Here is a 23,755-nt window from a genome sequence, read left to right as displayed (position 1 = left end):
TGTAGTCCCAGCACTTTGGGAGGCTGAGGCAGGTGGATTGCTTGAGCCCAGGAGTTCAAGACCAGCCTGGGTAACATGGTGAAGCCGCTTCTCTACAAAAAATACAAAAATTAGCATGGCATGCTTGTGCATGCCTGTAGTCCCAGCTATAGGATAAGGTGGGAGAATTGCTTGAGCCCAGGAGGTCAAGGCTGCGGTGAGCCATGATTGTACCACTACACTCCAGCCTGGGCAACAGAGTGAGACCCTTTCTCAAAAACAAAATAAAATGCAAAGCCACATGATTATATCATTTGATGCACAAAGAAAAACTTTTGACAAAATTCAGTACTTTTCCATAATAAATGTTGTCAGCAAACTTGGAAGAGAAAGGAACTTCTTCAACCTGAAAAAGGGCATCTACAAAAAAACTACAGCTAACATTATACTTAGTGGGGAAATAATGAATGCTTCCCCCCTATGATGGGAAGCAGGCAATGACGTCTGCTGTCATCACTCATATTCAAGATGACACTGGAGTCCTAGCCATTGCAAAAAAATTAATAGGAGGCATACAGAATGGAAATAAATAAAGCTGTTCCTATTTGCATATGGCGTGATTATTTAGGTAAATAATCACATGGGAATATATAAAAATCCTCCTAGAACTAAGTGAGTTAGCGAGGTTACATGATATAAGGTCAACACACAATAATCAGTAGTATTTTTACGTCCTAGCAATAAATCATTGGAAATTAAAACAAAAAACCAGCATCAGTTATAACAGCACCGAAAAGAATGAAATTCTTAGATATAAATCTCACAAAACACGTATAGGATCTGCTCAGTGAAAACAACGAAACACTGAAGAAAGAAATCAAAGATGACCAAAATAAGTGGACAGGCATTCTGTGTTCATTGGGATTGGAAAACTCGATATAGTTAAAATATTAGTTCTCCACAAATGATCTATAGGTTTAATACAATCCTAGCAAGGTTTTTTTGTAGGTAGAAGAATGCTGATTCTAAACTTTATATGGAAAGTCAAGTTAGCCAGGCAAAGGGCTAGTGGTGGTTGATGGAGGTATGTTCCAGGGAGAGAGAACAACAGGACATGAAGTCACCCTTGTTTAGGGTAGAATGTGTGTGTGTGTGTGTGTGTGTGTGTGTGTGTGTGTGTGTGTGTGTGTGTGTGTTGAGGGGAGTGTTTCTGAGAGGATGATGGACTTTGTATCTTTTATTGGCCTTAAGACGTTTGGCAAGTTACTTGTTCACTCAGGCAACAAGCAGATCTCCTGCAGGTCTCTCACTTGGGGATTTTAAGTTGGGGATAATGGTAGTACTATGGTGCTGGTGAGCCCACCATGCTCCGTAGCTCAGCGTCTGAAGACACCACGTCATCAAAGCCTGTTGGAGGTTGCTATGGTCTGAATGTTGGTGTTCCCCCAAAATTCAGATGTTGTAACCCCACACCCAGTGTGATAGTATTAAGAGGTGGAGCTTTTTGGGAAGTAATTAAGTCATGAGGGCTCAGCCCTCGTGAATGGGATTAGTGCCCTTTTAAAAGAGGTTGAAGGGAGTGTCCTTGCTCATTCTGCCATGTGAGGACACATAGAAAGTGCCATCTGTGAAGAATGGGCCCTCACTCAGATACTGAATCTGCTGGCACCTGGATCTTGTACTTTCTAGCCTCCAGAACTATGAGCAATAAATTTCTATTTATAAATTACCTATTTTACAGTATTTGGTTATAGCAACCTGAACAGACTGATGGTGATACAGAATATCTCTGGAATGATACAAGTTGGGCAACTGGGTGGCTGAGGGCCAGGGTAGCAGGGAGACATTTTCTGCTATATAACTATTTGTACCTTTTGTATTTTATTTTATTTTATTTTTGAGACAGGGTCTCGCTATGTTGCCTAGGCTGGTCACAAACTCCTGGGCTCAAGCCATCCTCTTGCCTTCAGCTCTCAAAGTCCTAGGTTTACAGGCGTGAGCCACACTGCTCCCAGCCCTTGAATTTTATACCACATGCAAGTACCTTCTATTCAAAAATTACTAAAATAGTAGATGTTACTAGCTCTACCTTAGTATAGCCTTAAAGCTCATATACTGACTGTAATCTTTAACTTTTCATGACTTTCTTTGTAATTTGGAGGCCCTTGGGAAGAATGATTTAAATAATACAGACCACTTGGACAAACTTGAAGCTTAAATTGTTTTAAAATGCACTTTTCTGTAAAAAAAACAAGCATTCTACACAATAGTGGGTGCTTAATAAATTTGTTGATGCTAATGGAAAACTTCTTCCATTTGAAAGAAATTTACCCTCATTTTGTTAGTGAAAATGTTGTAGCATTAAAGAAAATTAGAAATTGGAAAAATAATCATTGTATTAGGACAGACTCAAATGAAAAGAACTTGGGATTTTGTTCCTTTCTAAAGGCTACATATGATCCCCTGTGGCAAAGTCTGGTGATTACGGTTTCTAGTTTTTTGCTATTAGGAAGATGCGTCAATAAATGTCCTCATGAGTGTAGCCTGGATTCTTCTTTTGAATTATTATTTTTGGTTAAATTTCAGGGAGTGCTTTTACTACATCAGAGGACAAGACCACCACATCTCTGAACATTCCAAAAAAAAAAAATATATACAGACTTGGTTGACATTTTCCCCCACAACACATCTGAAGGTCTCAGTTTCTTCCAGGTTTCCCAGTGTGCTTACCCACAGGTACAGACAACTGGGAAATGGTGACCTCTGTAAGTCTTAATGGCTCCTCCTGGACTACAGGGCTAAATTAATTCTTTCTGCACAACTTTGGAGGAACTTTGTTCTTTTTTTTTTGAAACAGAGTCTCACTCTGTCACCGAGGCTGGAGTGCAGTGGCGCGATCTCGGCTCACTGCAACCTCCACCTCCTGGATTCAAGTGATTCTTCTGCCTCAGACTCTCCGAGTAGCTGGGACTACAGTCAGGTGCCACCACGCCCAGCTAACTTTTATATTTTTAGTACAGATGGGGTTTCACCATGTTGGCCAGGATGATCTCGATCTCTTGACCTCGTGATCCGCCCGCCTTGGCCACCCAAAATGCTGGGATTACAGGCATGAGCCACCGTGCCCAGCTCTGGAACTTTGTTCTTAATTAGAAATCAGGCCAGGCACGGTGGCTCATGCCTGTAATCCTAGCGCTTTGGGAGGCCAAGGTGGACAGATAGCGTGAGCTCAGGAGTTCGAAACCAGCCTGGGTAACATGGTGAAAAAAAATCTCTACTAAAAATACAAAAAATTGTCCGGGTGTGGTGGCACATGCCTGTAGTCCCAGCTACTCAGGAGGCTGAGGCACAAGAATTGCTTGAACCTGGGAGGCGGAGGTTGCAGTGAGCCAAAATCGCACCACTGCACTCCAGCCTGGGCGATAGAGTGAGACCCTGCTTCAAAAAACAAACGAAAAGGAAATCAGTAAGAATCTTTCCCAGGTTATGGCACTCCAAAGGATGCTTAGAGGTAAGGATAGGGCTATGTGTCAGGATGCTTCTCTCTCGGTAGAATGAATGCATACCTGGGTGCCTGGGAGAGAGCTCTTTCCAGCCTAAAGTCATGCTGTACAGACTTGAGCAGCACCACACGTGTGGCCTACCCCATTAAGGACTGAGATATGTATGGAAGCTGGGGTTGATTTTTTTTTTTTTTCTTCCCCCACAGCGGTCTTCCCTGAGCCATTGAAATAGCCTGGAAATAGCAGCATGGGGTCTTCAACCTATAGCTGCTATCACTGACTCTCGCATCCTTATTTCTGGAAGTAACCCCAAACGCTTTTTGCAGGATGACATGGGTTTCCTTTGGAAAATAAAGTTACTTATTAGAGAATAGAGCAGAAGTGATCACAGATAATACATTTTCCCAGACAGTCTCAATTTCCTGTGCTGCCTCATCAGACCATATATAAGTATAATCCTAAATTTTAAATACTTATTTTACTATAAATTGCGAAGTATTCTAAGCGTTGAAATTATAGCAATTCATGTAACAGTACCCATGTGCTCACAATATACCCTGATATTTTTATTTGGAAAATAAGGTGATTCCTGAAGAACAGGCTGTGTGTACAAGAGAAGTAACAAGCAAGGGGAGATGAGATGGGATTTGGGCTCATTAGCAAGGTGGGGCCTCAGGGCTCCAGGAAGGAGGAAGGATATAGACTGGGAGAGGTGGAGAGGAAGAGAGTCGGAACCCCTGCTCAGGGGGATGACTTTGGCCTGTCTGCTGACTTAAACTTTGACCTCCAGAGCATGGCTCTAGAGCAGGGCTGCAGCAGGCTGGAGAAGAGGCTGATAAGTAGAAGGGCTCAAGCTCAGAAAGTGACACCTCCGGGGGGAGAAGATACTGCTTGTTTAAGTATTTGGAAACTATCCTATTTTTAAACAGTTTAACTTCTTGATGGGGGAGGATTTTTGTGAAAAATTCTCAACTTAGAGGCGGGGCTTGCAGTGAGCTGAGATCCGGCCACTGCACTCCAGCCTGGGCAACAGAGCCAGACTCCGTCTCAAAAAAAAAAAAAAAAAAAAAGCAGTGGGTGGGTGGAGGTGTTTGGGCTTCATTGCAATGCCTCTCGTGTGTGGCCTTTTCTCCTGATGCTGGCTATCACTGGTTTTCAGAGTGGGGTCCTGGGATCACTAGAGTTTATTAAGGTAGTAATGGGGGATTGAGAGTTAGAATGAGGGCTGGGGGGTGCAGTGGCTCACGCCTGTAATCCCAGCACTTTGGGAGGCCGAGGCAGGCAGATCACTTGAGGTCAGGAGTTCAAGACCAGCCTGGCCAACATGGTAAAATCCAGTCTCTACTAAAAATGCAAAAAAAAAAAAAAAAAAAAATTAGCTGGGCTTGGTGGTGGGTGCCTGTAATCCCAGCTACTCGGGAGGATGAGGCAGGAGAATCGCTTGAACCCGGGGAGGTGGAGGTTTCGGTAAGCTGAGATCGTGCCACTGCTCTCCAGCCTGGGCGACCGAGGGAGACTCTGTCTCAAAAACAAACAAAAAAAAGAGGGCCTGGGTACTAATTATATTTCAAAAAGTCTATACTCTAAATGACAGTAAGCAGAATAAGGCAGATTTCTGCTTACATTAAGCAGAATGAAGTAAAATTTCTTCCCTCTGACTGGAATTTTATAATACTGATTACTTCAGGTTGATCAGGAGCTTTCAGTAAGCTTTTGATTAATATGCACCTGTCATCTTTGCACTCAGGGTTTATTCTCTCATCCCTCACCCCCTTCCTGAAAATGCCCACTTAGCTATTTTTATTTTTTAAATTAGGCAGCCTCCTGCACCAGAATAGGCTCAAAGAGATTCCCACTTGGCTCTGTTCTTCTGGTTCCTGCTCAAAAGAGACATTCCCTATCCCCCGCATCTGGAATAGAACACTCCCCCACCTCACTCTGCCTTACTGTTGACACTATTGACCCCTCTCACCCTGCTTGATTCTTCTCCGGAGCATTGACCATCCAGCTGGAAGGTCAGCTCCACAGGAGCAAAGACTTAGCTTTCAAGTTCCCTGCCCTGTCCCATGTCTAAACCAGGGTCTGGCACACAGTTGAATGTACGTATTTGTTTAATAAAAGAAAAAAATGGGCCGGGCGTGTTGGCTCACGCCTGTAATCCCAGCACTTTGGGAGGCTGAGGCGGGCGGATCACGAGGTCAGGAGATCAAGACCATCCTGTCTAACATGGTGAAACTCCGTCTCTATTGAAAATACAAAAGATTAGCTGGGTGTGGTGGCGGGCGCCTGTAGTCCCAGCTACTTGGGAGGCTGAGGCAGGAGAATGGTGTGAACCCGGGAGGCGGAGCTTGCAGTGAGCCAAGATGGTGCCACTGCACTCCAGCCTGGGTGACAGAGCAAGACTCCGTCTCAAAAAAAAAAAAAAAAAAAAAGAAAGAAAAAAATGGGTTACTAATGTAGTTTGTAAGGTCAAGTTTTTGAAAACATGGAATCCATGGGGAAAATTTATACACACACACACACACACACACACACACACACACACACAACTAGACTATTTGAGGTGGAAACTATTGGAGAGAAAGTATGGAAATAAAATGCCATTGTAATTACTTTTTCTTTTTTTAACTTTAAGTAGACTATCTATTGCTACTAGGAAACAGAAGCTTTTGCTTAGGAGACAGATTTTTGTAAAAGTTGGGGAAACCGTAAGAGGCTTTGCCAATCTTTTTGCCTAGAACAGTGTAAAATGAAAACCAGGATTCTGTAATTATTATTGAAGTTGTCTGCTTTCTGATTAACACGTTCAGAAAGAGAGAGGCTTGTATCTGTCAAGCCAGTATCTTTCAAGAGACACTTTTCAGGCAAAGAAAAAGTCCCAACTGGGATTGAAGCTGAGGGTCATAGTGATTATTTTTATAAAGCTTTCTGATTAAAATAAAAGAACAGCCGTTCCATGAGGCCTGCAAAGGGAGACTGGAGATCTTCAGTGAAGGCTAGAGAAGGCTATAGGAAATACTGTTAAGCCAGAATTTTGTTGCTGACAATTTCAAATGAATGGGTAAGTCTGAGAATTAAATGAGTTAGTAAACACTTAAAATGTTCAGAGTTTCATCAGATGTGGATAGTTCTGGATGTTTTCTTTGCTGCCACTGCGATTTGATGACTGGTGCAGTGGAAGTCTTCATTTTTGTGGTTTCCCGTTTATTCCAGCACCACTGTGAAAAACAGTTTAAGGCTAAAAGATTTTTGTGCCAGTAAAAAAAAAACAACCCAGAAACAATGAGTCTTCCAGTGGTAGTTGCTTCCTCAGCTTGTCTACTTTCTTTCACCCATTTTCAGGCCAAGCCCTAGAAATGTGTATAACTTGAGATTAAGAGTTGGCTAAATAACTTGAAAGTTAGATCAAGATCAGTAACTAGATGTTGGTAAAAATGCTATCATTCACCCCTTTTAAAAAAAATCCATACTTTATATACACCTGAGTGCCTAGGGTGGGCCAGGTACTATTAGACAGACATAAATAAGACAAAAATCTCTGCTTCCGAAGAGCTCCCAGAGCTCTTGGGAGTAAGGGTTTGGAATGGGGCAGACAGAAGTACTCAAACCATTGGACCACCTGAGCCAGGGGCTGTGATAAAGCCCTGGGAATAGTGGGCTTGGCAGGAAGCACTTGTGGCCATTTGGGAAAGGGGCACATTGCTGTAAGATGCTGAATGGCCAATGCCTGGAATAAGGAGGGTGTGCCTGTGGCAAAGGAATATCCCAGGTGCCGGGGTCCAGCCCAGAAAGGGGTGGTAAGAGGTGAGTCAAATGTAGTTCACCAGGCAAAGGTATGGAAGGGAAGGGCAAGTGATTCAACAAATGGGGCAGGGTGAGGGGGACCCAGGCTGGGGAGGGGCTGGTTTGTTAGACTGACGAATTTGGATTTTTCTAAATGACATGGGGAACAGTTATAACTGTGGCCATTGAACGCTTGAAATGTGGTTGGTATGAATTGAAATATGCGTAAATACAAAATACACCCTGAATTTTAAAGATTTAATAGGGAAGGCCGGGCACGGTGGCTCACGTCTGTAATCCCAGCACTTTGGGAGGCCGAGGTGGGTGGATCACTTGAGGTCAGGAGTTTGAGACCAGCCTGACCAACATGGAGAAACCCCGTCTCTACTAAAAATACAAAAATTAGCCAGGCGTGGTGGCAGGCACCTGTAGTCCCAGCTACTCAGGAGGCTGAGGCAGGAGAATGATGTGAACCAGGGAGACAGAGCTTGCAGTGTGCCGAGATCGTGCCACTGCACTCTAGCATGGGCAACAGAGCAAGATTCCATCTCAAACAAAAAACAAAAAACAAAAAAAAATGTAATGGCCACCTCCACCTCTTAACTCTCTCTCATTTAGCTATGTCCTTTCCATCTCCACTGCCAAAAGACCAGTTAGTTAAGCCTTCTTTTCTCACTGGATCTACTCAAAGTCTCTGACCAGGCTCTGCTGCAATAATCTTAACCCTTCTCAAAGCCATTGCACACACCGTCTAACCTAGAGATATCCAACAGAAATACGTAAGCCATACATGCAACTGAAAATTTTCTAATAGCCATGTTTTAAAAAGTAAAAAGTAGAATTTGGATAGTATATTTTATTTAATCCAATATATCCAAAATATTGACCAGGCAAAGTGGCTCATGCCTGCAATCCTAGTACTTTGGGAGGCTGAGGCAGAAGGGTCACTTGAAGCCAGCAGTTCGAGGTCAGCCTGGGCAACATAGTGAGATCCTGTCTCTATAAAGGAAAAACGAAAAATATTACTTCAATATGTAATCAGTATAAAATTATTAATGATAGATGACATGCTTTTTTCCCTATTAAATCTTTTTTTTTTTGAGATGGAATCTTGCTCTGTCACCCAGGCTGGAGTACAGTGGTATGATCTCAGCTCACTGCAACCTCTGCCTCCTGGGTTCAAGCAATTCTCGGGCCTCAGCCTCCCGAGTAGCTGGAATTACAAGCACCTACCACCACGCCCTGCTAATTTTTATATTTTTAGTAGAGACAGGGTTTCACCATGTTGGCCAGGCTGGTCTCTAACTCCTGACCTCAAGTGATCTGCCCACCTTGGCCTCCCAAACTGCTGGGATTACAGGCATGAGCCATCGCGCCCGGCCTCATCGGTCCCATCTTACAGTGACTTGGTCCATTTCTGTTTTCCCCTCTGCTGGCTGTGCTCCTGGGGTGTCTCCAGCCTTAAGAGAACCCTTTTTGCATAATTCAGGGGTCACATCTGTCAGAGTCAGGGGAGAAGGGGGGCCCTCAGTTCTTCTTTCTCCTTGGATTATTGATAAAATTTAAGAATTGCTAAAATCAGAACCAGTAAAAGTGATGAGGAAGCTGGAGGCCGTCTTTTCCCATGGAGCAGGGTAAAGAGGTGAAAATTGAGACTTGATTGTCCTTCTTGCCAGCAGACTTCAAAGTGTTTGGGGTTGGATGAATTATTGACCTGGAATCTTTTTCTTTACTTCTTAGAACAGCTAATACAGAGTATTGGCACCGTTTTTGGACTTTTAACTTGTTTGTAGATATTAAAGGATAATTTTGTTTGTTTGTTTGTTTAGACAGAGTCTCACTCTGTCACCCAGGCTGGAGTGCAGTGGCATGATCTTGACATACTGCAACCTGTGTCTCCTGGGCTCAAACGATCCTCCCACCTCAGCCCCCCAAGTAGCTGGGACCACAGGCATGCACCACCATGCCTGACTAATTTTTGTACATTTTGTAGAGATGAGGTTTCGCCATGTTGCCCAGGCTGGTCTTGAATTCCTGGACTCAAGCGATCCATCCACCTCAGCCTCCCAAAGTGCTGGGATTACAGGTGTGAGCCACTGCTCCTGGCCAAAGAATAATTTTTTAAAGATAAAATCATGACTCATACAAATGTAAAGTATTTTATTAATGAACGGGGGAACCAGTAGGACGTTACAACCAGCTCAAAGGAAATTTTAAAGAGCAGACACATGCACACACACGTTCCATGAAGTCAATTTCAAATACATGCTACTCTGGCTTGGAGGTGAATCAATTGTCTCTCCATCAGACAGAATTAATTTGCCTATTTATAGATGAGGATCATTTGCATTGCTGTCAGTTATGTACAGTTTAACAGAGTTACAAATAGCTCAAGGACAATGAAAGGTGCAAATTCCATAGGATCAGATAACTTGGAAAGTTATGTTCTAATAAGGCCTAGTTTTCCATCGAAGATACTTGATATTTTTGGTTCATTTCAAAAGCATTCACAATTTATCTTGAAATGCGGACTATGTGGCGAGAGGGGGCTGGGTGGACTGGATTTTTTATCCAGCTCATCATGTTAGAACCTCCAAATTTCATTTGTTTCTTTCTCTCCCTTTCCTCTGTTCCTCTAGCCTGAGAGGGGAACCCTGTATTTCCGGGTTGCTGGAGGAGCATTCTTTATGGCTTTCTGCTCCCCTGTCTGGATTTTCATTTTTCTCTTTTTCCCCTGATGGCTTTTCTTTTCATTTCTTTTGTTTTTAGAGATGGGGCCTCACTGTGTCGCCCAAGCTAGAGTACAGCGGTGTGATCATGGCTCACTGCAGCCTTGAATTCCTGGACTCAAGTGATCCTCCTGCTTCAGTTTCCTGAGTAGCTGGGACTATGGGCACATACCACCACACCTGACCCTGGTCACTTTTCTTCACGAAAATAGATCTTGAGGCTGGGCGCAGTGGCTGATACCTGTAATTCCAGCACTTTGGGAGGCTGAGGTGAGCAAATCACCTGAGGTCAGGAGTTTGAGACCAGCCTGGCCAACGTGGTAAAATCCAGACTCCTAATATAAAACAGCGGCCGGGCGCGGTGGCTCAAGCCTGTAATCCCAGCACTTTGGGAGGCCGAGATGGGCGGATCACGAGGTCAGGAGATCGAGACCATCCTGGCTAACACGGTGAAACCCCGTCTTTACTAAAAACTACAAAAAAATTAGCCGGGCGAGGTGGCAGGCGCCTGTAGTCCCAGCTACTCAGGAGGCTGAGGCAGGAGAATGGCGTGAACCCGGGTGGCGGAGCTTGCAGTGAGCTGAGATCCGGCCACTGCACTCCAGCCCGGGCGACAGAGCGAGACTCTGTCTCAAAAAAAAAAAAAAAAAAAAAAAAAAAAAAAAAAAAAAAAACAACTTAGCATAGCATCATGGCACACGCCTTTAATCCCAGCTGTTCGGGAGGCTGAGACAGGAGAATTGCTTGAACCTGGGAGGTGGAGGTTGCAGTGAGCTGAGATCATGTCATTGCACTCTAGCCTGGGCAACAGAGTGAGATTCTGTCTAAAAAAAAAAAAATCAATCTATCTATCTATCTATCTATCTATCTATCTATCTATCTATCTATCTATCTGTCCATCTATCCCACCTACACTTAGGACCATGCCCTTTACGCCTCAGTTTGGTCTTTAAGGGCCTGAGTCAGGCTAGAATGATTAGGAGTAGGAATACAGATAACACTACCTGTCACCATAGGGTTGGTATGAGGTGGCCGTGGGAAACATTTGATGAGTGTTTTTATTGTTAAAATGTCCATGGGCACTTTATTTAGCCAGGTTCTGGTCCAGTCACTTTCCCATTCAGATTCTCTCCACGTAAATCTGCCAGCCTCAGCCTGGCTGGAAGCTCTTGTTCCCCACAATAACACACTGTTGCTGCAAGGCCGCTGCTGCCCTTTGCCCAGCCTACAGATGCCCCAGAAGTCAGTGGGCCAGGGCGAGGCAGGGCCTCGTGTCCCCTTCCCTACTTCCCTGTCCCCACCTGTCTCCTCTGGTCCTGCCATGCCTGGCTTCACTGTTTTTTCTTTTCTTTTTTATATATTTTTTCGAGACAGGGTCTTGTTCTGTTTCCCAGGCTGGAGTACAATGGCACAATCAGGGCTTACTGCAGCCTCAACCTCCTGGTCCCAAGTGGTCCTACACCCTCAGCCTCTAGAGTAGCTGGGACTACGGGTGTGCTACCACTCCTGGCTAATTTTGTGTTTTGTAGAGACAGGGTCTTAACATGTTGCCTCAGCTGCTCTTGAACTCCTGGCCTTAAGCTGCCCTGGCCCCCAAAGTGCTGGGATTACAGGCATGACCCACCACGCCTGGCTGTCACTGGTTTTTCTCTGCTCTGATTGGTGTCCTATGATGAAGCACTATCTTACATTACATATGTCCCTGACTCTCTGGGCACTGACTTTCTGAACAGATTTGGATAATAAGGAATACTATGTTCTACTGTAGTAAGTTCATAAACATCCGCGTGGCAGAGGCCCAGTTTTTTTCAGTACAGTGCTCACAGTGGTGATCACTTGGCAAGCATTTGCCGGCTCATCCAAGTTCAGTTTGATGGTGCTGGAAAGCTTGGAACAAGTCCCAAATCAAGGAAGAAAAGAAACACTAATTCATGTTGAAGGTGAATGCATGGTATAAATCAATAACGAAAGGTCAAGGTGGCTCCAAACAGTCAGAAACTCAAGAGTTTTGGACTCTGAGGGATCGTGAAGCTATTGTGCACCTCCCTTGTTTTATAGTTGAGGAATCTGACCCCTAGAGAAGTTGGGACTTTCCTGTAGCTACCCCGTTGGTTGGTGGCCCTGGGACCTGAGCCTCAGGGTCCCGTTCTTTCGCCATGCTTTGCTGTTGCTGCCACAGGGGTGGAGATTTGATGCTTTCTGTGAGGCCAGATGTGGGACGGTTCTGTGATTTGTGATCATCTTTCTTGTCCATTATATGATTATGGGGAGAGACAGATGAATTATGAAGAGACTTAGGCATTTTTTAGAATAGTAGTTTAGGAAAGACTATATATGACACATCAACTCTTAGTGATGTTCTGTGTAAACAGCAAGTGTTTAACCAACTCAGGCAATTGCCCAAGTGAATGTCCTGGGGCAGGCAATTAATTGACTGAGCGCCCCAAAGTTGGGATTCCAACAAAACCCTGATGTTGGTTATAACTTTGCCTTACTCTCTATGATAGTAAAGTGAGAACAGGATAATTTGAAAGCAAATTTGTTTAATTCCCGTTAGAGTGTGATTTATTTTTATTTTTTTTAGCTGGGCATGGTGGCATGCTCTTATAGTCCCAGTTCCTTGGGTGGCAGAGGCAGGAGGAGTACGAGGAGACTGGGAGTACGAGGTTACAATGAGCTATGATCGCACCAGTGCACTCCAGCCTGGGTGACAGAGTGAGGTCCTATCTTAAAAAAATAAAATAAGTATTTAAAAAAAATAGTGTGGTTTTATAGCTGGAACTGGGGAAATAGGCCCCCAATTGTCATGTGTAAATAATTTGCACACTGTTCGGTCCTGCAGTGTGTGGTGCTGGTGGAGTTGGTGGTGAGTGGTTACTGGCAGTGTCTTGCTGAAAGGTGGCTGAGGAGTCACTGTGCATGCCCATGTCTCACCGTCACTAGATGCTTTGGAAAAGCTTCAGCTCTTGGTTTGGGTTGGGGGTCCAGGGACTGCCAGGCTGGTTAAATGAGTGAAGCCCCCAGGAAATGACTAACTGCTAGGTCTCAGGGAGCCCAACAGGGCCAGGGGTCTGCAGAACTTCTCCTTTGTGTCTCTGCCTCCATAGAGTTCTGTAGGTGGCCTGTTAGGTTTTTTTTTTTTTTTTTTTTTTTAATGAATAATAAAGTCTACCATTGTGTCTCAGACCAATATAAAGGAAAAAAATTTTGTTAAAATTCTGGCTGTTGGCCGGGCATGGTGTCTCATACCTGTAATCCCAGCACTTTGGGAGGCCCGAGGAGGCAGATCACCTGAGGTCAGGAGTTTGAGACCAGCCTGGCCAACATAGTGAAACCCCATTTCTACTAAAAATACAAAAATTAGCCAGGCGTGGTGGTGCATGCCTGTAATCCCAACTACTTGGGAGGCTGAGGCAGGAGAATCACTTGAACCCATGAGGTAGAGGTTGCAGTGAGCTGAGATCGTGCCATTGCACTCCAACCTGGCCAACAGAGTGAGACTCTGTCTAAAAAAAAAAAATTAAAAAAAAATTTTTTTAAGGGTAAAGAAAAGAATATGTAGCACCAGGCGGGCATGGTGGCTCACGCCTGTAATCCCAGCACTTTGGGAGGCCTAGGCGGGTGGATCACCAGTCAGAAGTTTGAGACCAGCCTGGCCAACATGGTGAAACCCCGTCTCTACTAAAAATACAGAAAATTAGCTGGGTATGGTGGGAGGCACCTGTAATCCCAGCTACTCAGGGGGTTGAGGCAGGAGAATTGCTCGAACCCAGGAGGTGGAGGTTGCAGTGAGCTGAGATTGTGCTAGTGCACTCCAGCCTGGGCAACAAGAGCAAAACTCCTTCTCAAAAAAAAAAAAGAGTATGTAACACTTTTCAGCACTTGGTCCTCTGTGAGGTCTGTAGATGACGACGTATTCAACACCGAATGACTGAATGAATACAGATACACAGGTAGTTTGCTGACTCATTTTGATGAGAGCATCCATTTGTTGAAATTCCACTTGAACCTAATTCTAGTGGAAATTAGTTTCCACTGAGAACCTAAGTTACCATCAAGATATCTGTCAAGCAGTTGATGTGTGATGGGCAATAGAGACTGATGCAGATAACCTGTTAGAATTTCCGCTGTAGTTGTCCCTGTCTGGGTGTGTGCACTAAGGGGCCTTTGTGACCATCTGGGCTGCTCCTGGGCCATGTCCGTCCCTGCCTCTGCAGTGTTGGCCTGAGTTGCCAGGAGCAGATACCTGGATTCCTTTGGGTTTCCTGGAGGACCCACTAGTAAGCCAGGCCTTTGAGGGAGCCTTGGAAGGGCCAAGCAGCTGGGCCTCATGAATCTTGGGGACTCATGAATCCAAAGGGACTCAGCTTTTCCATCTATCTGGTCAAGGGCAGCCTGTGGCCCCTGAGTCACAAAGGCCTATGTCCTCCCTTCACAGACCAGATTGTGACCCAGCTGCATCTGAAAGAGAACTTGGCTCTGCCTAGCTCCTTGCTAGCCTCACTAGCCTAAAGCCAGCCACAGCTTCCCCTTCTGCCAACTGGGCATGGAGAGGGATCTGTCCACCAGGCTTGTCTGGCAGGGGCTGATGAGCACTGACTGCCTTGCTCCGAGAACTTGGGGGCAAAACCTGGCTGGTGGAGTGCAGAGGCCATGGCCACATTGTGGAAGGCAGCAGATGGTACTTTGTTTCAGATAACTGGCCACCATTGACCTGAAAGAATCCCACGACCAAAACTATTTCAGGACCTGAGCAGAAGTTGCAGACATGCAAAGGAAGGTGGTGTTCTCAATAAAATGTCAATTCCCTGTTTGGTTACTGCCAAGAAGAGAACACTGGCTGAGGAAAATACTGTGTTTTAAAGTAAGTAAACTGCAAGGAGTATGTAAAATACATTGCTGCCTGGCTTGTTTGCGGTGGGAAACACAATCTCTTGCTTTAAGGAATGCCATATTAAGAGGCCCTGTGGAACAAACCACATTTCACTGTTTATTTATTTATTTATTTATTTTTTGAGACGGAGTCTCGCTCTGTCGCCCGGGTTGGAGTGCAGTGGCCGGACCTCAGCTCACTGCAAGCTCCGCCTCCCGGGTTCCCGCCATTCTCCTGCCTCAGCCTCCCGAGTAGCTGGGACCACAGGCGCCCGCCACCTCGCCCGGCTAGTTTTTTGTATTTTTAGTAGAGACGGGGTTTCACCGTATTAGCCAGGATGGTCTCGATCTCCTGACCTCGTGATCCGCCCGTCTCGGCCTCCCAAAGTGCTGGGATTACAGGCTTGAGCCACCGCGCCCGGCCCATTTAACTGTTAAGTAGCTGCACAAAAGTACGGTACAACATTGAGAATCTGCAGTGTGCACACTTAGGCATTTTCTGTAACTAATAGTATAACCTGAGCCCGGTGCAGTGGCTTATGCCTAATCCCAGCCCTTTGGGAGGCTGAGGTGGGTGGATCCCTTGTGTCCAGGAGTTCGAGACCAGCCTGGGCATCACAGGGAGACCCTGTCTCTACAAAAAATAAAAAAATTAGCCCAGCATGGTGGTGTGAGCCTGTAGTCCCAGCTACTTGGGAGGCTGAGGTGGGAGGATTGCTTGAGTTTGGGAGGTTGAGGCTGCAGTGAGCTCTGATTGTGCCGCTGCACTCCAGCCTGGATGGCAGAGTGAGACTCTGTCTCAAAAAAAAAAAAGGCCAGGTGCAGTGGCTCACACCTGTGATCCCAGCACTTTGGGAGGCTGAGGTGGGAGGATCACTTGAGGTCAGGAGTTCAAGACTAGCCTGGCCAACATGTGAAACTCTGTCCCTACTAAAAATAAAAAAAATAAAAAAATTAACTGGGTGTGGTGGCACGTGCCTGTAAACCCAGCTTCTTGGGAGGCTGAGGCAGGGGAATTGCTTGAACCCAGGAGGCTGAGGTTGTAGTGAGCCGAGATCGCACCACTGTGATCAGAGCAAGACTCCGTCTAAAAAAAAAAAAAAAGCCGGGCTCAGTGGCTTACACCTGTGATCCCAGCACTTTGGGAGGCTGAGGTGGGAGGATCACTTGAGGTCAGGAGTTCAAGACTAGCCTGGCTGACATGCGAAATTGTCTCTACTAAAAATACAAAAAAAAAAAAAAAAAAGTAGCTGGGTGTGGTGGCATGTGCTTGTAATCCCAGCTTCTTGGGAGGCTGAGGCAGGAGAATCACTTGAACCTGGGAGGCTGAGGTTGTAGTGAGCCGAGATCAGAGCGAGACTCCATCTCAAAAAAAAAAAAGTGTAACTCAAAAGTAACCCTTAAGAATCGGAGGAATAATAAAAGATTGTTTAGTGGAGTTGCAGTTATTACATTTTCTGAGATATGTTACTAACTTATATATTACATAGCTTATAATATATTATCAATCTATATATAATAATATATTCATATTATATATATAAGTTGTTATAAAAGTAATTGCGGGTCTGGTCATTAGGTTTTTTTTTGAGACGGAGTCTTGCTCTGTCTCCCATCTGTCTCCCAGGCTGGAGTGCAGTGGCTCAATCTCAGCTTATTACAGCCTCTGCCTCCTGGGTTTAAGTGATTCTCCTGTTTCAGCCTCCTGAGAAGCTGGGATTACAGGTGTGCGCTGCCACGCCCAGCTAATTTTGTGTGTGTGTGTTTTTAGTAGAGACAGTGTTTCACCATTTTGGCCAGGCTGGTCTCAAGTTATCCACCCGCCTCAGCCTCCCAAAGTGCTGAGATTACAGGCATGAGGCACTGTGCCCAGCCTGGTCATTACTTTTAATGACAAAAACTATGATTACTTTTGCACCAACATATATGTTATAATATGTTATAAATATATCCTGATAGATTATATATACGTGTGTGTGTGTATTTTGAGATAGGGTCTCACTGTGTTGCCCAGGCTGGAGTGCAATCATGATCATGGTTCACTGCAGCCTTGACCTGCCAGGCCCAAGTGATCCTCTGTAAGTCTCCCGAGTAGCTGGGACCACAGGTGTGTGTCACCACACCACTCCTGGCTAATTTTTTTTTTTTAAATATTTTTTTTAAAGACCGGGTTTCCCTGTGTTGCCCAGGCTGGAGATTATATATTTGAAATATTCATTACTAGTCTGTCTGTTCTCTCATCATGATGCTAACTTCAGTTGAATGCCAGAGAGCATCTGATGGTCTATTTGGGTAGAGTTTTCCTAGCTCGGCCAAGTTGTAGGTGCCTGGCCAGCCTGTGGGTTGGTGCCCCTGGGTCAGGTGCCCACTCCTCTTGGGCGCTAAAGGATCCTGAGCATGACAAGCTGTGTAAGCAACAGGCTGGAGTCACTTTCCTTGGAGGTTCAGGGGAGAGGAGGAAAAGATAAGGGAGGAGAACGGAATGGTTAGTTCTAGAAGGGATCAGTGAGCCCGCTGATGTTTTCCTATGAAACCATTGTTGGTCTCTCCATCACAGCTCTTTGCTGAGTGCTACCCTTTCCTTCACACCTCTTCCAAATTTTCTGTCTCCTCTGGGCCCACTTCCCTGTCTTTGTTCCATCTCAGGAGGCCTTCGGCCTCTTCACCGTCACTCACAGGTCTTCTTCCATCCAGCCACCTGTGCTGCTTGCCTGATTCCTTCCCCTCTATTTGGAGACTGCTGAAGTTAGCCCTTCTCTTTGAGAAGGCTTCCCTGTTTCTATTCTTCATTCTTTAGCTGTACATCTGGTGAAGTGTCTTTTGGGAATCTGGTACTATATGAGGCTTACAAAGCTGCTTTATGTCAAGGAGCTTACAGTCAAGTCATACATAAATTGTCTGTAATATAAATATCAGTTTTTTATCTTGAATACTATTTTCCAAAATGGCAAAAAATTATTTTCTGATTACAAAAGAATTTGTGTCCCTTGTTTTAACAAGTCAGACTGATGTAGAAAAATAGAGAAAAAAGTAAAAATACTGGTGTTCTCCTCAGCTAGAGAGGACTCCCATTAACAGTGAGGTTTACATTGTTCTAGACTTTGTTCCCATGCACATGTAAAAATCGGCTATTACACATACCGCAGTTTACTTTGGGGTACAGAGTAGTTTTTGGAATTACAGATTTACATTATTACTTTTTTTTTTTTTTTTTTTTTTTAGACAGAGTCTTGCTCTGTCTCCAGGCTGGAGTGCAGTGGCCTGATCTCGGCTCACTGCAACCTCCACCTCCTGGGTTCAGGCGATTTTCCTGCCTCAGCCTCCCGAGTAGCTGGGACTACAGGCGCGTGCCACCATGCCCAGCTAATTTTTGTATTTTGAGTAGAGGCACGGTTTCACCATGTTGGCCAGGATGGTCTCGATCTCTTGACCTCGTGATCTGCTCACTTCGGCCTCCCAAAGTGCTGGGATTACAGGCGTGAGCCACCACACTCGGCTACATTATTACTTTTAAGAACTTTTTATGGAAGTGCAATATACATATAGAGAAGTGCACGATTTTTTTTTTTTTTTTTTTTTGAGAGAGTCTTGCTCTGTCGCCCAGGCTGGATCTCAGCTCACTGCAGCCTCTGCCTCCCGGGTTCCAGTGATTCTCCTGCCTCAGCCTCCTGGGTAGCTGGGATTACAGGCGCACACCACCACGCCCGGCTAATTTTGTATTTTTTTTGATAGAGACGGGGTTTCACCATGTTGACCAGGCTGGTCTCGAACTCCCAACCTCAGGTGGGCTGCCTGCCTTGGCGTCCCAAAGTGCTGGGATTACAGGCGTGAGTCACCGCGCCAGGCCGAAGTGCTTGAATTTTAAATACACAGCTAAGGTCAGAACATGATGCTTTGTTATGCTTTAGCCTCTCTCTGGTTGACTCCATCTAGTAGATTCTCTCTTGCTTTTGTTTTGGTTGCCATTTTGAAAATTGCTTTGTTTCCTTCTTTACATTATTTTTGTTTCATGATTAAGTGGCAGAATTGAAGGCTTTATTCTCTATTTTGAATCTAAAACAAATAATTAAAGCTAATTTAGAATTTGTCATATGGGTTTGAATTAAACCTAATAAAGGAGTGTGCACCATTTTCTTTCTGAGAGCATTAAAAAATCCAGCAAATGGCTCGGTGCGGTGGCTCATGCCTGTAATCCCAGCACTTTGGGAGGCTGAGGCGGGTGGATCACAAGGTTAGGAGATCGAGACCATCCTGGCTAACACGGTGAAACCTGGTCTGTACTAAACATACAAAAAAAAAAGGTTAGCCTGGCATGGTGGCAGGTGCCTGTAGTCTCAGCTACTTGGGAGGCTGAGGCAGGAGAATTGTGTGAACCTGGGAGGTGGAGCTTGCAGTGAGCTGAGATCGCGCCACTGCACTCCAGCCTGGGTGACAAAGTGAGACTCTATCTCAAAAAAAAAAAAAAATCCAACAAATGTTTGAGCTGTAGAGGTTTGGGTACATGCCAAGGATGTTGGTGGTCTTCACGTGCTTTTTTTTTTTTTTAATATGTAGTAAATTTACTTTTTTTGGTGTACAGTACTATGAGTTATAGCATATGCATATATTCGTGTAGCCACTACCATAATGAGGATACAGAACAGTTTCCTCAAGCCACAAAACTTCCTCGTTCCCTTTCTTTGTAGTCACATCCAGTTCTTGGCAACCTCATCTGTTTCTCATCAGTATAGTTTTGTCATTTCCAGAATGTCACAGAAATAGAATCATAAGTATGTACTTTTAAGACTGTCTTTCAGTGTAATGCATTTGATATTCATTCATGTTGTATTTTATGAATAGTCATTCCTTTTTATTGCTGAGTAGTTTTCCATCGTAGGCATGTCCCACAGTTTCTTTATTCACCCGTTGAAGGACATTTGAGTTATTTGCAACTTTTGGTGATTATGAATGGAGTTGCTATAAATATTCATACCGTTTTTTGTGCGAACGTAGGTTTTTTATCTCACTGGGGTTAATACCCAGGAGTGAAATTGGTGGGTAATAGAGTAAGTGTTTCACTGTACAGGAAACAGTTAAACAGTTTTCCAGCATGGCTATACCATTTTGCATTCTTCCCAGCAGTTCATGGGAGTTCCAGTCGCTCTGCCTCTTGGCTAGCACTTCATGGTCTTTTTTTTTTTTTTTTTTTTTAAAGCTGTTGTAATATTCTTTTTGTTGAAGCAGATGAGTAATTTTATTAGGAATAATGTAAAGAAATAAATACTGGCAAGTTTCTCAACTCTTCAAAACTCATGGTGATTTTAAGGTAATAGTCAAAAGCTTATTTAGGGACAATGAAGTGTTATCATCTGTTTTTCTCAGAGATCCTAAAATGCATGACATTCTAGATTTCCAAGTTCAACAATTCAAATCTAACTCATAATATTATGACACTTTAAAGTTATCCAGAGTTTATTATATTCCAAATGCCAAAAATGAGGAGTTAAATCAAATTATGTATATTTACTTTAGGATCAACAAAAAATTTTAGTATATTCTAAGAATAGTAAAGAAAAAGCAAAAACATGGACAGATATTTCCGAAAACAATCTGTAAGTTCTGTGGTCATAACAACTCTACAGAACACCAGCAAGGCATCAGAATGGCCGTAAGCAGAGCTTAATTTGTATAGAATCAAGCATATAAACCAACTAGAAAAAGGGGGCTGGGCGTGGTGGCTCATGCCTGTAATCCCAGCACTTTGGGGGGCTGAGATGGGAGGATCACTTGAGTCCAGGAATTTGAGACCAGCCTGGGCAACATAGTGAAACTCTGTCTTTACACACACACACACACACAAAATTGCTGTGTTGGTGGCATGACCTGTAGTCCTAGCTACTCAGGAGACTGAGGTGGGAGGACCCTTGAGATGAGCAGTTGGAGGCTTCAGTGAGCAATAATTCTGCCACTGTACTCCAACTTGGGCAACAGTAAGACCCTGTCTCTCAAAAACCAAAAGCAAAAAAAAAAAAAAAAAAAAAAAGAGAAAAGTTTTGGTTCATATAAAGCAAAAACAGAAGAAATACTATTTCCAAAGATGGTAACTACTTTTTTTTTTTTTTTTGAGACGGAGTCTCGCCCTGTTGGCCAGGTTGGAGTGCAGTGACACTATTACGGCTCACTGCAACCTCCGCCTCCTGGTTCAAGCGATTCTCCTGCCTCAGCCTCCTGAATAGCTGGGATTACAGGCGCCTACCACCACACCTGGCTAATGTTTTGTATCTTTATTAGAGACGGGGTTTCACCATGTTGGCCAGGCTGGTCTTGAACTTCTGACCTCGTGATCCGCCCGCCTCGGCCTCCCAAAGGGCTGGGGTTACAGGCGTAAGCCACCGCGCTCGGCCCTTTTTTCTTTTTTAAACTTTGTAAAGTTTGTGTGTTAATATCAAAAGGGAATGTAAGGGAAGCTGATACGCATTTTGAACTGTGTGTAAATGCATCTTACATATGTAGGTGTGATGCTACATATGACAAGACACATTTCTACAAAGAAAATGTAGTTATTTAATATCACAACCTGAAACGTAGTACATAACAGGTCCCCAGTTCATTGCTTTATAGAACCTTCACATTTGTTGTTATTTTATTTTACAACTTTTATTTCTTTATTTTTAATTTAATTTTTTTTTTTTGAGATGGAGTCTCGCTCTGGTGCCCAGGCTGGAGTGTTGTGGCACCATCTCAGCTCGCTGTAGCCTCCGCCTCCCAGGTTCCAGCGATTCTCCTTCCTTAGCCTCCCGGGTAGCTGGGATTACAGGCATGTGTCACCACACCCGGCTAATTTTTGTATTTTTAGCAGAGACCGGGTTTTGCCATGTTGGCCAGGCTGGTCTTGACCTTCTGACCTCAGGTGATCCGCCCGCCTCGGCCTCCCAAAGTGTTAGGATTACAGGCATGAGCCACTGCTCCTGGCCCCAACTTTTATTTTAGATACAGGGGGTACATGTGCAGGTTTGTTACATGGCTATATTGCACCCAGGTAGTGAACATAGTACCTGCTAGGTAGTTTTTCCACCCATTCCTCACTCCTTCCCTTCCTCCAAGTAATCTGAGGTGTCTATTGTTCCCATGTTTATGTCCACAGGAGCTTAATGTTTAGTTCCCACTTTAAGTGAAAACATGTGGTATTTGGTTTTCTGTTCCTGTGTTAATTTACTTAGGATTATGGCCTCCAGCTCCTTCCATTTTGCTGCAAAGGGCATGATCTCATTCTTTTTTATGACTGCCATTGTAACATTCTAATTGGTGTGTAGTGGCATCTCATAGTAGCTTTATTTTGCATTTCCCTAAAATGGCTCATGCTAATGATGTCAAGCATCTTGTGCTTATTTGCCATCTCTTAGGTGAAGAACCTGTTCAAGTAACTTTTGTTGGGCAGTTTGTTTTCTTACTATTGAATTTTGAGAATTCTTTATATACTTTGGATATAAGACTTTTGTCAGATAAATGACTTGCAAATGTTTTAACTCTGTTTGTGGCTTGTCTTCTTATTTTCTTAACAATTTCCTTTGCAGAACAAGTTTCTTTTCCTTCCTTCCTTCCTTCCTTCCTTCCTTCCTTCCTTCCTTCCTTCCTTCCTTCCTTTTTGTTGAAGCACTTCTTTCCTTCCTTCCTTCCTCCCTCCCTCCCTCCCTCCCTCCTTTCCTCTCACTCTGTCACCCAGGCTGGAGTTCAGTGGCGCAACCTCCGCTTCCTGGGTTCAAGCCATTCTCCTGCCTCAACCTCCCACGTAGCTGAGATTACAGCTGTGTGCCACAATGCCCTGCTATTTTTTTGTGTGTTTTCAGTAGAGACAGGGTTTTGCCATGATATCCAGGCTGGTCTCAAACTCCTGACCTCAAGCAATCCATCCACCTCAGACTCCCAAAGGGCTAGGATTACAGGCATGAGCCACCATGCCTGACCAAAACAATTAGCTGGGCATGTTGGCATGTGCCTGTAATCCTAGCTGCTAAGGAGGCTGCGGTGGAAGGATACTTGAGCCTGGTAGGTCAAGGCTGCACTGAGCCGTGATTGCACTGCTGCACTCCAGGGCTACAGAGCAAGACTGTCTTTCAGAGAAACAGGGTTTTGCTCTGTCACCCAGGCTGGTCTTGAACTCCTGGCCTCAAGGCAGTCCTCCTGCTTTGGCCTCCCAAAGTGCTAGGATTACAGGTGTGAGCCACCATGTCCTGCCTATATTTAATGTAATTACTAGTATGCTTAAATTTAAACCTACCATTTTGTTATTTATTTTCTGTTTGTTCCCTCTGTTTTGTTCCTGTTTTCCCTTTCCTCTTTTCTTTTGAAGTCTTTGAATATTTGTTAGTATTTCATTATAATTGATTTATTGAGCTTTGACTAGTATCTCTGTATAGTTTTTTTTTAAGTGTTTGTTCTAGGAATTACATTATACATACACATAATTATAACATTAATATTTTGCAGTTTACTTTTTTCTTTTTTTTGGAGACGGAGTCTCGCTTTGTCGCCCAGGCTGGAGTGCAGTGGCACCATCTCGGCTCACTGCAAGCTCCGCCTCCTGGGTTCATGCCATTCTCCTGCCTCAGCCTCCGAGTAGCTGGGACTACAGGCACGCACCACCATGCCCGGCTAATTTTTTGTATTTTTAGTAGAGATGGGGTTTCACCGTGTTAGCCAGGATGGTCTCGATCTCCTGACCTCGTGATCCGCCCGTCTCGGCCTCCCAAAGTGCTGGGATTACAGGCGTGAGCCACCGCGCCCGGCTTGCAGTTTACTTATAATTAATATTTCATTACTTAGAATGAAATACAGAAATCTTGCAAGTACATAGGTCCCTTTACCCTCCTACTTTGTTTTCTTTGTCAAATACGTTGAAATCCCAACATT

The 23,755-nt window shown here is 44.3% G+C and overlaps 1 protein-coding gene across 2 annotated transcripts in view; it reads left to right on the top strand.

Moving 5' to 3' along the window:
- LOC105491460 (CKLF like MARVEL transmembrane domain containing 4) overlaps positions 1–23,755 on the top strand; it is an 81,636-nt gene that overhangs the window by 7,504 nt on the left and 50,377 nt on the right. The window contains exon 1 of one of the 2 annotated variants that reach the window (XM_024795943.2): positions 14,309–14,858. The exons of the other annotated variant lie outside the window; for it this stretch is intronic. Coding sequence (XP_024651711.1) covers positions 14,763–14,858 — 96 coding nt within the window. The 5' untranslated portion in view covers positions 14,309–14,762. Of the gene's footprint in view, positions 1–14,308; positions 14,859–23,755 lie in introns of those variants that run through there. 2 annotated transcript variants of the gene reach the window in all.

This window comes from Macaca nemestrina, chromosome 18, assembly GCF_043159975.1.
Source record: "Macaca nemestrina isolate mMacNem1 chromosome 18, mMacNem.hap1, whole genome shotgun sequence".
In the NCBI taxonomy this organism is placed as follows: Eukaryota; Metazoa; Chordata; class Mammalia; order Primates; family Cercopithecidae; genus Macaca; species Macaca nemestrina.
Note: the sequence above shows the minus strand (reverse complement) of the source record. Positions and strands in the feature narration are given on the sequence as shown.